This window comes from Ixodes scapularis, unplaced genomic scaffold (genome assembly GCF_016920785.2).
Source record: "Ixodes scapularis isolate PalLabHiFi unplaced genomic scaffold, ASM1692078v2 PGA_scaffold9__187_contigs__length_104089568, whole genome shotgun sequence".
Classification (NCBI taxonomy): Eukaryota; Metazoa; Arthropoda; class Arachnida; order Ixodida; family Ixodidae; genus Ixodes; species Ixodes scapularis.
In genome coordinates this window covers 70,958,718-70,973,015 of record NW_024609884.1, presented here as the reverse complement: position 1 = coordinate 70,973,015, position 14,298 = coordinate 70,958,718, and the positions used below count along the sequence as shown (strand labels likewise).

Genomic DNA, 14,298 nt, shown 5'->3' with positions numbered 1-14,298 from the left:
TTTTTCGCTAGTGTCAAGGGGTAAGATTTAGTTTAAAATTTTTTTAATGCGTCTATAAACTATAACAAAATTTTTTTTCTTCTTCTTTTTTACCTTAACATACCTAATTCTTCTTTTATGTCTTCCTCGGGGAATGCATTAAACTTCCAGTTGGAGTAAGCGCTCTGTCCTGTCCCCTCTTCTTTTCCTTGGTGTTTGCGCTTTTGAATTTTTATACAACTTTGACCAGTTGTCCTGAACGGTCACTGGTGATCCTCGGGGATTAAAAGAGATACTGGAGTGGCCTCTCCTCTGGACTATCACTGACCTGGTGCTCTACCAGGACTACCATAAAATCCCATAAGAACGCCCACCCAAAATGAAGAGATAAATGGGAATGCTGCAGCAAAACTTCATCAAAAATGAATGAGAAACACTGGGATGCCCGCTACAAACCCTGCGATGCGGGAGCTAATACCGCAGATCACGGACACGGCAAATTCGCGTTTCACGATGTGATAAACGCGGGAATTCACTACAAATTCTTATTTCGTGGGAAGGGATACCGCAGACTGCAGACACAGCAGATTCGCATTTCACATGGCGAAGAGCCCGTGGAAACCCGCCGAGAACTCGCATCTCATGTGAACGGATACCGCGGATGCAGCAGATTCAAGTTTCATGGTGCTATAAACACGTGGGAGTCTGCCACAAACTTGCCTGCCACGGGAACCGATATCGCGCGTGCAGATTGCGGACGAAAACGCGGGAATCCGCTACAAACTCTCATGTCACGGGAACAAATACCACAGATTGCGGATGCAGCAGAATCGCATTTCACGATGCAATATACATGCAGGAACAACTCGCGTGTTAGGGGAGCCGATATCGTGCGCACTGATCGCGGAGAGAAACATGGAAACCCGCTATGCACTTGCTTGTCAGACGTACTGGCAATGCAGATTGCGTGGTTCATGCGATTCCCGTTGCACATCGCGTGACGTCCGACGGGAATCCGGAGGTGGGCGATGTTTCGGAATTTTTATGTTAAAGGGTCTTCAAACCAAACACGGAAAATACAAAGTGAGTGCTTTTAGCGGGAACCAGGAACGCTTCCTTCCATTTTTTGGTTTGGATACGATTTTCGTCAAAGCAACACGGGAACATCAAGAAGGAGGGTGCGTGTGACGTCGAGTCAGTCGTCAGAAAAATGCCATTTATGACGGACCGATGAGAATGTCTCTGTCCACTTGCTCCTTCGCCTTTGCGTCTTCTTCACTTCCCTCGTCTCTGGGATTGGTTGCGCCCAGTGGTTTCGTCACGCACACATTTCAAGGCCCCACCCGGGTGCCCCCCGTCTAAAAGTGGGACAAAACAATGTGTCAAGGAGAGCTCTCTGCTAAAAGTACACACTTCGCGCTCTCCGTTTTTGGTTTGAAGATCCCTTTACAGATATTTAGCCAGAAAACGAGATGGGCGACCTCCCGGAGGAGGGCGTCCTTACGGAATTTTACGGTAGTGTAAATTGTCTCGTGATTCTTTTTTTTTTTTTTTGTCATTGTGATTTTAAATATCAGAGCTTTTCGAGTAAATCTGAAATGCCGAAAATTTTAGCTGGCAGTGCTTTTTCGATTTTTTTCTGTTTTGTCCAAGAGCACTGAAACCTACCATATTTATCCGAATATAAGGCAAGCTTTTTTTTCCAAAATCCATAGTCTCAAAGTCATACCCCGCCTTATATTCGAAGCTCAGTATAGCAATATGACGATTTTTTTTTTTTTTCTCGTGTCCTTCAATTGCTTCCTCACCTTATAATCGTGACCGCCTTATAATCGAATAAATACGGTATTTGCAAGTGTGCACGAAGGTTTGCTCTTTTTGCAACTGGAAAGCATTTGTAATAGAGAGAAGGATCAAATTGGAAGCCTTAGATGCTGGTTATGTCATCATCTCAAAGTCATAGTATAGTATTTTTTACCTTGGAGGGGTTTTTGGTATGTTTATAGGCACTTACAATTTATATGGTACATCAACTTTTAAGGGTGCTCATTATAGAGATAGTGAAATTATTTTCCCAAATTAGCTACATAGCATTTAGAATTAAATCTTGACGTTCATACTCTGAAGTATAGACGTCAAGCATTAAATTTTCTATTCACACGCTAGGTTTTTGCGAAAGAATATCAGGAAACTAAGATGCATTGTCCTCTAACATAGCAATCGTTGGGACATACTGTCGTAATGCTACTGTATTTTTAATCCAATAATCTTGGCACAAAGCAAACAAGTGTTTGTCTCGGAAGAAGAATGAAAATGACACAAAAAGCACAGTAAAGACGAGACACACTTTTGACTTGCGACAAAGCATTTACTCTTTTTAACGTTTGACTTGCAGAGATGAAGGTGCAAGGGGGTAAAACGAAGGGAAGAAAGAAATGAGAAAAATCTGTGGGGAGGAAAAGAAGGAAATGACAGGTGAAGGCATCTTGAGCAAGGCAGGGCTGAATACCTGGTGGATTTTATTCAGATTCAATGGAAGAACCCAAGAAAGTGTGGCAGTAGCAGAACTATTCTAACTTGTTGGAAAATTTTTCTGTTGTTCTTCATGCAGATTTTCATTGTACAAGATGTGTCTTTGCTCCTTTCCTACCCTTTCTGCAGGTCTTTGTGTACCGGGGAAAAGAGTATGAGCGACTCAGTGACTTCAGCACTCGATTGTTGAACCAGTTCCCAAATGCCATGCTGCTAACTAAATTGACCATCCCGGGAAAAGATGTGACTGAGTCTCAATGCCAGTACCTCCAGATCAACAAGGTGGACCCCGTCATGAACAATCCTCAGCGCTTTCAGAACAAGCCTGTTCATGATCAGATCCTCAAGTACTATCGGGTGAGACCTTTGGTGTTAAGTGAAATGTTTTATCTCTGGGTCATTCCCCGCCAGACGTCCCACACATTGCGCTCAACCACTTCCGATTTTTAAAAGAAAATTCATGGCTCTTTACCTCAAGTTCCTTACCTTTTTCCTAAAAATCGTTTCCCATTTTTTTTATGGTGTTAGCGCTGTTTTAATTTTAAAAATGTGTGTAAAACTAGGCATAATTCAATAATTAAGTAAAAATCAGATCTTTTTAAGCGCTTTACTATATATTTTATGAAATTCGAATGACTCTTAGCTTGTTACGTCGTGATGATTAAAAAAATTTTAATATTGAAATATTTTTTAAAAATTCAGCAAAGGGCAAAAATATTTACACTTTTGTTAATTTGTTTTTAAATTGATTTGCACCTGGCAATAATAATTTTTTTTTTTATTGAGAGCCCTGTAGATGTTTTACTTATGAAAAATGTTTGAAGCCAAGAAAACAAATAACTTCAATGGAAAAAAAATCAAAAGTTGTGAAAAGGTTTGTTTTGCTGCCTAAACAGCCATTTCAGGGATGGAACGGCTGCGCCATTTGTGCCATTTTGCGCCAGACGCATTTGTCTGCGCCATCCTGCGCCATTTTGCGGAAACTGCGCCACAGCCAATACCAAATCGCACAACGTGCGTTAAAAAAATATTATTTTGTCTTGGTTTCGTTTTTTATTGACTCGATTGGCAACAATGAGCATGTTTAGCTTGGTCAGCCTTGCAATCCTTTGCTCTGTATATCCTTTCCGTGTATCCTGAGTCGGGAGCGTGCAAAAAAAAACTCGGGGGGTCGGATTGCAAGCACTACACCAGCTACACCACCTGCGACTGGATTGTTATTCTTCAATCATAAGCGGTGAAGCAAGTCGGCCGAGGTGAGGTAGAGTCGTTAAGTGTCAGATTGCCTGAGGCTCTGCGGCCCGGGATCCGGACGTCAGCCAGTGGAAAACAAATGAGCAAAATATTCCTTTTAGTACTTCGTTGTTAGAAGTTGGAACCGCATTCCCGCAAGATAAATCGTGATTTGATAGAACTGAAACGCGGTCCGATCCAGAACCTTGCCGGCCAGCAGCTCTCACGCGAGCGGTAGATCTGCTGGGCGTACTTTAACCTTGCTCCTGCTTATCACTTCGAATACGATAACTCTGTTAATCGTAGTCTGCTGCTTTAATATCGAGTTGCACAATAGCATGAACTTGAAATTTGTTGTCCTGTTCCTCCGCGCAACTGCACGTCCGTTGCCTACGCACGTCATGTGGTTCGCACATATAATTACTATGTCGAGCACATGTGGGTTGTGCCATGAGCAGTGCTGGTTTGCATTTTGAGCAGCTGAAAGCCACTCAGAAAATATCAAGGACACTATCTTGAGAAACATATGGTACTTGCTTTTTGGTTCTCGTTAAGGCTCACAACATTTGAAGTTTTCGCGTCTGTTACACTGTTATCCCATCTAGCTAGGTTCCTAACCACTCATGTTCATCTCTGCTTCTAAGCACAATTGAAAGTGCTCCCGTGCTCGTCTAAGACACAAGCTGAAGTGCATTGAAAGCTGATCTGAGCTGCTCCTAGCCTGTTCCAGAATGTAGTTTTAGCTGCTCCCAACTACATTTCATGAGTTCCATCCCTAAATTTATTCTACCATGAGGTGGTCCAAATAAAAATATAAAAAATAATTACTTTAGAAGAAGAGTTTACTGCCTTTCATTTCTGAAAGTTTAATAAAAGTAATTTTTTATAAAGCAAGAAGAAAAAATATGGAAGTTTTTCTCCCACGTTGGTACATGGCATTGTTTCTTGGCATCTCTTCACACCGCACACATGCAAGGAAATTGTTGGTCGGGAGTGTGATTTTTGCAGAGAGCTCTACACATGCACATTTTTTACTCGCGATTGCCTCGCATTTACAGCTAAAGACGTGCCGCGCTTTGCCGCGGCTGCTTCCACTCGTCCTTCTTTCTTTCTTTTCGAATGTGACGCAAAGAACAGCGGTTATGGTGTGATAATCGTACGTGCCACATCGCATAGCAGGCTCTGCCACTGCGTAGCAAGCTCTGCCACTGCGTAGCAGGCTCGTTGTGCTCTTTGTACCGATGTCAGTTCTCCTCACTCCGAAACTTGATGCCTAAGGGCAGTGGCATCGCCTGAGGGGAACTTCTCCTATTCAGGAAACGTGATAACAATCGAGCAAGATCCCTTCTGGCGTTTTGAAAGAAAAGGACCGGGAGTATGAAAGGGCAGAAAAATGAGGGGTATTGTTTCGAACGACCACTGACTAGTTGCAATCGGGAATCTCCCCAAGAAAGTTTATTTTTTGTCAAGTATGGTGACATATTGATGGATGAAGCGGGCCACTCGGTACAGGCAGCTAAGTCATTCTGCGGTTCGTGTGGATGCTGATGAGGGCAAGTAGGAGATTCTGGTTGTTTTATTTTCTAAACGAGGAGGATAGTTGTGTCGTGTTTACTCAACAATGATCTGTCACCAACTCATACCGATGGATGAAGCAGGTCACTCGGCACAGACAAGTCATTCTGTGGTTCGAGCGGATTCTGATGAGGGCAAGTAGGAAATTATGATTGTTTTATTTTTTAAACTAAGAGGATTATGTCGTGTTTACTCATCGATAATGTCTCACCGGCGTCGTTTAGTTGCACCAATTCAATTCATGCTTTTTGCAAACCAACTATACACCTTTCCAAGAAACACTGGACCCCAGGGGCAACAAACCGTTTTCGAGCCCAGTCACTGAGTTTGAGGCTAGACTCTCACCGGCATCCTTGCTAAACCGAATGGACTGTGATTTCGAAAGGCGCAGCCTGCGTAGGCGCAGTTTCAAACACTCCTGGCGGCTAAATTATTGTCCTTTCCCACTGTATTTTGTGTTTCATGGTACATAAATGTAGTTTCCCGAGGAGATTGAGAAAGCATTGTACCACACTTGAAAAAACAAAGCATGAAAAACCTGTAAACTATTTTTGTTAGGTAGGGTATGTGCGCGACAGAACGAATGCAACTAAAATGTTAGTTGTCGTTTTTTTTTATGACAAGTTTTGTTGGCGCCGTCTGATTAGCCGCGTGTCAAACGACAAAGAGCTTAGCTGTCGAAAATAATTTACAACAGAAGATAGCCAAAAGGCATGAATTTTTTACGCTCACAAATAACTGTTTACTGATGGACAGGACACAGACATACAATTTAGCAACCGTGAACATTCAAACACTATATTGTACGTACCACAGGATGCAGCGTTATCTGAAAATAATTTATTTGAGAAAGATCTCAAATAACACAGTCACAGTCGACGACAGTCACATCTTGACGGCCAGACGGAATCCAAGATGACTTCGTTTTGGGGCACGTTTTGGGGAGAGCTTTTTTTCACAACAGCACCAAGGCGAACAAACGAACGTGACTGACCGGTGACCCGCCTCCCACCCCAACCCGGACAACTATTTTTGGAGATGACTGAAGGTTCTACGCGGATTATCTCTGGGAGGGGGGAGAACAATTGTCATTGTATGCAAAATCACGTCGAGGAAGGATCGACAGCTCTTTTCTCTTCGCTTAGGGGCCCTGAGCAAAGAGAAAGCAGCTGTTACTCTGTGTCCGTCAGGTTACAGATTAGCGATGAGTAAACATGACGCAACTATTCTCCTAGTTTAGAAAATAAAACAATCAGAATTTCCTATTTGCCCTCATCGGCATCCACACAACCTGCAGAATGACTTGCCTATGCCGAGTGACCTGCTTCGTCCATCGATATGGCACCGTATTCCGACAAAAAATAAACTTTCTTGGGCAGATTCTTGATTGTAACTAGTCGGTGGTCATTTGAACAATACCCCTGGTTTTTCTGACCTTCCTTACAGGGGCTCCTTTACTTTCTAAACACCGGTAGGGATCTCGCTCAATCATTATCACATTTCCTAAATAGGAGAAGCTCCCCTCGGGCGATGCCTATGCCGTTAGGCATCAAGTTTCGGAGTGAGGAGAACAGACATTGGGGGGTACAAAGGGTGCATCAAGCTTGCTCTGCAGTGGTGGCACTTATGATTATTGCATCATATCCACTGTTGTTTGCGTTGCAGCCAAAAAAAAGGATGAGTGGAAGCAGCCGCGGCAAACCGGGGCATGTCTTTAGCTGTAAACAGTGACCGTATACGCGAGGCAATTGCGAGTCAAGGATGCGCATGCATAGAACCTTCTGCGAAAATCACACTTCCAACCAGCAATTGCCTTACGTGCCCGGAAAGCTTCTCAGCTCTCATGTCAGCTCTCGTGTCAGGTGGCATGTTGTATGCCAGGTTGCAACACAAGAGCTCATCTTCAGTATTTTTTTTTTGAAATAATTTTGATTAAAGTTTTAGAAATGAAAGGCAATAAACTATTCTTCTGAAGTCATTATTTTTTGTATTTTTACTTGGACCACCTCATGGTAGAATAAACGGATTTCTCGGCAGAAAACAAACTTTTTCCCAAATTTATACTTTTTTTTTATTAAGTATTTTGTTGTACAGTTCAAAACAGTTTTCATTTGTATTACATCTACAGGGCTTCTAATAGTAAAGTTATAATTTATGAATTCCTAGCACTAACTGTGAGAATCATGCAATCCCCATGAGTGGGCGCCCTCAAAACCACTGCATCACCACGCTGTGCGTGCCTGGTCGCTAGAACGAGTGCCCCTTTGTATTCACTTAGAGTAAGCGTGCTGGAAATGTCTGCAGGTGAATGAAGTGAACAAGTTCACCTACTCGCGGCCGTTGCGCCGGGGAGAGAAAGACTCTGACAGCGACATCGGCCACATCTGGCTGGAGCGCACGACGCTGGAGACTGCGTACATGCTGCCCGGCATTCTGCGCTGGTTTGTCGTGGTCAAGACTCAGACGGTGGAAGTGAGCCCGTTGCAGAATGCAGTGGAAACCATGGAGAGTGCCAATGCCAAGATTCGAGACCACGTCCTGCAGTACCGGGCTGACTTGACCCTGCCTTTGAATCCCCTGAGCATGCTTCTTGGAGGCATCGTGGATGCTGCAGTCAATGGCGGCATTGGCCAGTATGAGAAGGCAAGTGCTTATCTGCTATTTGTTTCCATGAAACCTTGTGCGAGGGTGAACCAACTGCCCCATGCACAAGCTGTCAGTGAACCACGAGAGTCGGATTTTCTGTAATGAGAGAACATGCTGACATGTGCAAAAACTCATTGATGAGGGTTAGCAACTGACTGTCACACATTCTAAGGGAATTATAAACAGGTTTCAGAGATCATGCAGTAATATTTTGCAACATAGTTTGTAATTTGTAATCTCCATGGTAAGTATCGGTGCAATACTTGTACCGTTTTCAATTTACAATAGATAGAATGTGTGTGCATAGGGGAAAACATTTTTTTTAATAATTTACTATAACTAAATGAAATTTTTTTGTGCTTGATTTTTTTTTTTGTATAAATCTGGTGTTAGTTTTGATATAGCATATTTTTTTCTATTCTGGATGCTATGCACATGCAGAAAAAAATTATGTTCTTGCACACACGTGAGTCATGTCAACATTCTTAAAAGAGCCTAGTAAAATAGGCTAATTCCCTCTTTTTAAACGACTGAGTGCAATGAACAACAAAAATAATCCGTGGAAAACCTATTTATAAAGAATAAAAAATTGCAAAATTGCTATTTTCAAAGGCTAACAAAAGTTTCTAAATTTTTGTCACGAGAATTTGGTTGTGATATGACAATACTAAGAACAAAACAACTTGTGTGCAAACTGCGTAGATGCCCCAAAATTACACAAAGCTGAAAAGGTAAAACACTTTCAAATGTTGCCATAGATGTGTAACGACACTGTTTTGCAAAAAAAAAAAAAATAATAATAATTTTTTAAATGTTTTGTGAGAATATGAAGCTACTGAAGACTGCGATGGAGAGGAAATGGCTAGGCCTACTTCTTAACATAAATATGATGGCGGGTGACGACACAAAAGTGGCTCAAATTTATGCCGTTCTGGGTTGCCGGAAGTTCTGAAAATGCATATCGGACTACTTTTGCAATTATAACTGGTCTATTTTCAACGAAACAAGAGAAACTGCTCCCCGCACGTGACATTTGGGAGCTAATAGCTGCGGTTGTTGCCATTCTGATGTCAAGAACGGAGAGCTAACAAAATGGCTAGCCGGACGTCAGTGGGCACCAGAGTTTGTTCCTCTCATGTATGCGACTGGCGAGTGAAAGCGTAGTGGCCCTCAGCTGTTCAACTTTGCCATGGTATGTGTCCTTTCTATTCCCAAACTATTTTATTGAGAGAGAATACACAGTCATGTGGAAAGTCATATACTTTGGTGTGGAGGCACTCACTTGAGTGAATGGCGCTTCAGCGAACAAAATTTTGCCCACAATGTTTCGTCGAATGACGGTGTCCATTTGAGCGAATGCGGTTGCTCGGTCAGCCAGGTGACTTCAGTTCATTTCAGTTAACTCTGTTTAGTCAGTTGATTCCCATATCTTAAAATGTAACTAATTTTTCGTGGTATTATTTTTTGCGAATGAACGTTATTGTAAACTTTATTTAATGAAAGCATCACAACATCAAACATATAAAAATATTTAATTTAGGCAGGATACATGCGTAGTTTGCTTGCGAATAGAATAGTTTAAAGGGGCCCCGCAAGGACTTTTTTGCTGGTTTTTAATTTGCACCGAACCTGAGTGCACTGAACATAGTAACTTAATGAAACTTTTCTTTTCTCGAATTTTGCTTTATTTTTAAGGTTATGGGCAAATTAAAATTACAAAAACAAGCAAAAAATAACCTCCCTCATGACGTCCTTGGTCGCTTGAGTGGCCGTGAACTAGAGGAGGGGTAGTGAGCTCAGCGAGCGCTCACGGCAGCCGCACTCCGTGTCGACGGCTCGAGAGGGCGCCACTAAAGCATGTTCTGGATAGGCTGTATGAAGCGGGCAACCAGGGCGGCTCGCATTGCATTTGCTGCGCGATTAAACACTAATTCGGCAAGACACTTCATTGGCCACAAGTGACAGCGAACACTGGGTAAAGATCAGTTCAGAACGGGAGCCACTTCGCGCTGCCATACCGCCAAACGGCCAAACCACAAGCCAAAACTGCTCGCCGAAAGCCTTTGGAACGCTCGGAACCGGTCGGATTTTCGAGCCCGTGTGCGACCTCAGCGCCGTTGCATGCATCCGGGACCTTTCTATGCTCGCCGCTCGTCGGTGCCTGATCCCACTACCCCTTTCTAGTATGCACTGCCTTTTCCACCGCTTGGTGGCGGGTCTGTTGACGGGTCATTTCTTGTTTCCGTACATTATAAACTGCATGTTTCTTTTCTGATCTAAAATACTGAACGAAAACTACTTTCATAAACAATTGAAATGGTTCGCTCCACTTATATTTTGTATTTCGACTAAAAAGAAGCTTTTAGCGGCTCTGACCAGTAGTAGGCCCAGGACCAAAGACTTCACATATCGTGCGCTTTCGGCACTGCGGGTCGCCCCCATAGGTGAAGGAGGTTTCCGCGTTGTCCGGTTAAAATATGACTCAATGATATTTACTTACTCTCTCCGTGCCCGCTGGCTTGCCCAAACCCCAAGAGATGTGGAAACCGCAAAAAAGGTACACGCTTAAATATAATTGCAGGGCCCCTTTAATTGTGACCCCCAGTGGAAAGACGAGCGGTTAGAGACGTTATGGTGACGGCGCTAAAAGAAACGGCTTGACTGAGTTGGTCATTTAGAGGAGACATTTAGAGGCTGAACTGGCAGCCCCATTTCGAGTAATAAATGCTTCCGACGCGCTTTCGTGAAGGTGATGTGCGACCAAATTGAAATGACAAAGAGATGTCGGCTTATTATGAGTGAAAGTTTTTGGTTTTCTCGTCTGCAGGTCATATATTACTCAATGTTTTCCCATTAGAAGTGAGTCCAAGGGTGGTGAAGATATGGCAGAGAGCTAAAGAAAAGACATGGAGATTTTTTAAAAATATGTATGTGCAATGTAGATAATATTTAATAAATAAGTTTTATTTGCTGATTAATGCCTGAAGGACAATAATAGGCAGCAAAATATTGTGCATATATTCATAGACTTCAAGTATTGATGCATATATTTCTACATCTTATTAAATAATTTGATGAGACATTTATTTGCAAATATTTCATGCAGATATCTCCAAAATGTCTTTTGAAGAATGTTCTGACCAATCCTAAGTAGTAAAGAAGTTTTGGAATGCTTTTCATTGTGGATTGTTTAGATGTGGATGACCATCGTGCGGGCGTGCGATTGTGCATCACTACTGCGTGCGGCACTTGAAAATCCCAGGCTAGCCATTGTGCATTGTCTAAATTTCTCATCTACAGTATAGGGACATGTCACCTCTCTGAATGGTTGACAAGCATTATATATCCACACGCACACAAATTTGTGTGACTTTGACTACTCTTGCCTCAATGACCCATTGTAGAATATCAGGAATTACTTCAAACCGTTAATTAAAGAACTGTTGTCAAATGCTAAAAAAAAATTAGTCGTATGCAGGATGTTTTTATTGTTTTCTTGTTAAAAAAAACATCAAACCGAAAAAAAAAAAAAAGTTTTTAGGGGCGGCTGATTAGTAACTGAAATGGTAAAAACCAAAACCCTAAAAAACCTAAACGAAACCGATTCGAAGAAAAAACGGTAGCCGTAGCCGAACCGTTATATTTATCGGTTTCAGTCTTTGGGATTCTCAATTATTATTAAAGGTTGGATTATTTAGCGATGCAATTATTTTTTAACTTCTAAGTGATGTGGTAAGATATGTAGGCATCTGCTTCAAAAGAGTCAATGGCTGTTCCAAACTAACATTTTGCTTGCTACAAAAAGTCGAATGCCACGTCCATCCTTGCTGAAGTAGCTTTGACAACGTTGGAGCACAGCGGAAAGTGCTCCCACCTCTCTCCACTTTAGCAGAATGAATGCTGGAGAGGAGACCACCTAGACACTGAGCTTCGAAACATACGTATTCCACAAAAAATGCACTGCAGTAACCAGAGCAGCTGTCCCCCCAAAGTGATGGCGCGACGAACAACGGGAGGCGAGCCCTGGGGTGAAGCGTCTATGGGCAGTTCTTTAACTGAGCTAATCTAGTAACGTTGGTGCTGCCTAACGGATGCTCAACTATGTTTCACCGTTACTTCGCAAATGGCAGAAACCCGGTGAGCCAATCGCGGGCGTTGGAGCAAGACACAGGACAACATGCTGTCAGAGTGCGCTCCACTTGTGAAAATCTGTCAAGTGCTATGCTCTGTCGCTCTGATGGGCTCACGGTAAACATAGCTTTGCGAAGTTATGCTGTGACAGAGTATGGTAAGTTTGTCCACAAGAATGGCCATTAGTATGCAGGTATGTCAGGCCTTTGCGAAGCATTGATGGGGGTACTGATTGAGCACACAATTTTGCTGCATTCACCCTGTTTTGGGCCCAATCAGACTTGACCTCCAACAGCTGATTGAACCTGGGTCCTTGTGTATTTTACTATTTCTCTGGCGGATTCAAGTGAGACCAGCACCTAAAGTTGAAGAAAAACTCTGGGCAGTGACTGGTGCCTGTATTTTAAGGGTTTTGTATTCTTTGAGCTGGAACTACTGCCAGCTTGGTTGTTTTCTCAGTATTTGGTCAGTTAAGATGAACTAGTGGTGTAACTTACTCATTCTATCTCTCAAAGTTACTCCAATGTAGGTCAACCCTTATTCTAGAGAACTCCCCAAGAATATTGTAAAAGTATTCATGTCTAGGTGGACCTTAATTTTAAAGAAGTGGAAGGGAATGTAATTTGGAGACAAGTTTATTTCGTGGCACCCCTACACTCTGGCGAAAGCTCGCTTATCTACTATGTTAGCTACATCATCGTTTAAACTTCCAAACAATGGTGTCACCATCTTTGTGATGTCGATGGTGTCATGAGCAATGAGCTGAAAAGTTGCAAGGAAACACTTTGCAAAACAATTGGATGGCAACTACTGTGATAATAAAAAGTTGGTTAGTCCTGATAAAGATGACCTGATTATCGTGTCAACCCTTTGTGGCACTCGTGCTGCGCCGCTGGCATCGAACTTCACCGCTTCTTACAGGTGAACTAGGAACGGCGGCTGATGTGGGGGAGTATTGAAGTTAGCTCGATGGACCCCGAAATTGTGCTCACATCTGTTTTGGTTACCGCCTAATTTTAAGGAACCGTGCTGAAAAAAAAGTCACCCAATATTCAAATAAGTCTGATGCTTATTCTTTAGCCTTTACACATGTTTCATCTGGTCTTTCCTCAGGCATTCTTCACTCAAGAGTTGCTTCAAAACAACAAGTCTGACCGGGAAGGGATTGACCGCCTAAAAGAACTCATTGCTTGCCAGGTATGTGTGCACATTGAATCTTGTTTTATAGAGTACCTATGTTCCTCTCATTCAAAGTGGTTTAGTGTAAGCAAGTAGAAAAAAAAAATACAATTTTTTCATTAGTAAAATGTTTTTGCTCTGTGCAGTATGTGCAGGCATTGTTACATGGACTTTTTTTTTTCTTTTTTTGTGGGATGTTAGGAAAAAGATAGCTAGATTGTAAATTGAGGTGTAGAAGGGATAAGGTGGCCCCTTAAAATATACATTTCAGCAAAAAACGTGTTGGAACCAGATCTGTTGCGTTGCCATGCAGGCAGAGTAGGTATGTCAGCTTTCTTAGATTGGAGACTTATAAATCAGCCTATCACTTTTATGGGGTGTGCATTTTCTAGAAAATTTTATTTCCTCTGCTTAGATTTTTGTTTTGTAGACTATTTAAGTATGGTTGATGATGGTATATCTTGTGGGCCTGATATTTTGCAAATTTGGTTATGGTGCATTCTGTAATTTTGCATTTTGGTTTGGGATGCATTTTGGAACCTTTTATTAATTTACTATATTCTGAGATGGGTAAGCTAAAGCATGAATTGGTGATCTATTTGCACAATGATTGTTTCGCAAATGTTTCCGATGTGCAAAATTTCCGGTGCGGAAAAAGTTACCGCAAAATATACCGAGTTCAACTCATTGCTGCTGTCTTGACGTCCATTGCATACGGTACGCCAGGGACAGAACGGATATGGACGAGCATCCTTTTCCTCCACTCCCATTGTGCCCAACTTCCTTTACTCCCATAGCAAATTGAGGTAAATTTCTTTTAACACGAGGCAGAGATTTTTCAGTGGCAGTGTTTGTTTGCTAGATTCCACTGTTGGAGGCTGCCATCGAGATCCACAAGCAAAAGGCTCCTGAGAGCTTGCAGCCCTACCACTCGCACATGCAGGAGAAATTCCTCAAGCTCAAAGCGCACATTGAGGAGAAGTACGGCAAGGCGGTAAGCATCTGTTGTGCATGCCCACCAGC

General features: G+C 42.4%; 1 protein-coding gene across 1 annotated transcript in view; it reads left to right on the top strand.

Annotated features, from left to right (window-relative positions):
- The window catches only part of LOC8026636 (dedicator of cytokinesis protein 1), a 92,124-nt gene that overhangs the window by 61,235 nt on the left and 16,591 nt on the right, over positions 1 to 14,298 (top strand). The window contains exons 34-37 of the mRNA XM_029981265.3: positions 2,641 to 2,868; positions 7,624 to 7,962; positions 13,210 to 13,293; positions 14,138 to 14,269. Coding sequence (XP_029837125.1) covers positions 2,641 to 2,868; positions 7,624 to 7,962; positions 13,210 to 13,293; positions 14,138 to 14,269 — 783 coding nt within the window. The remainder of the gene's footprint in view (positions 1 to 2,640; positions 2,869 to 7,623; positions 7,963 to 13,209; positions 13,294 to 14,137; positions 14,270 to 14,298) is intronic.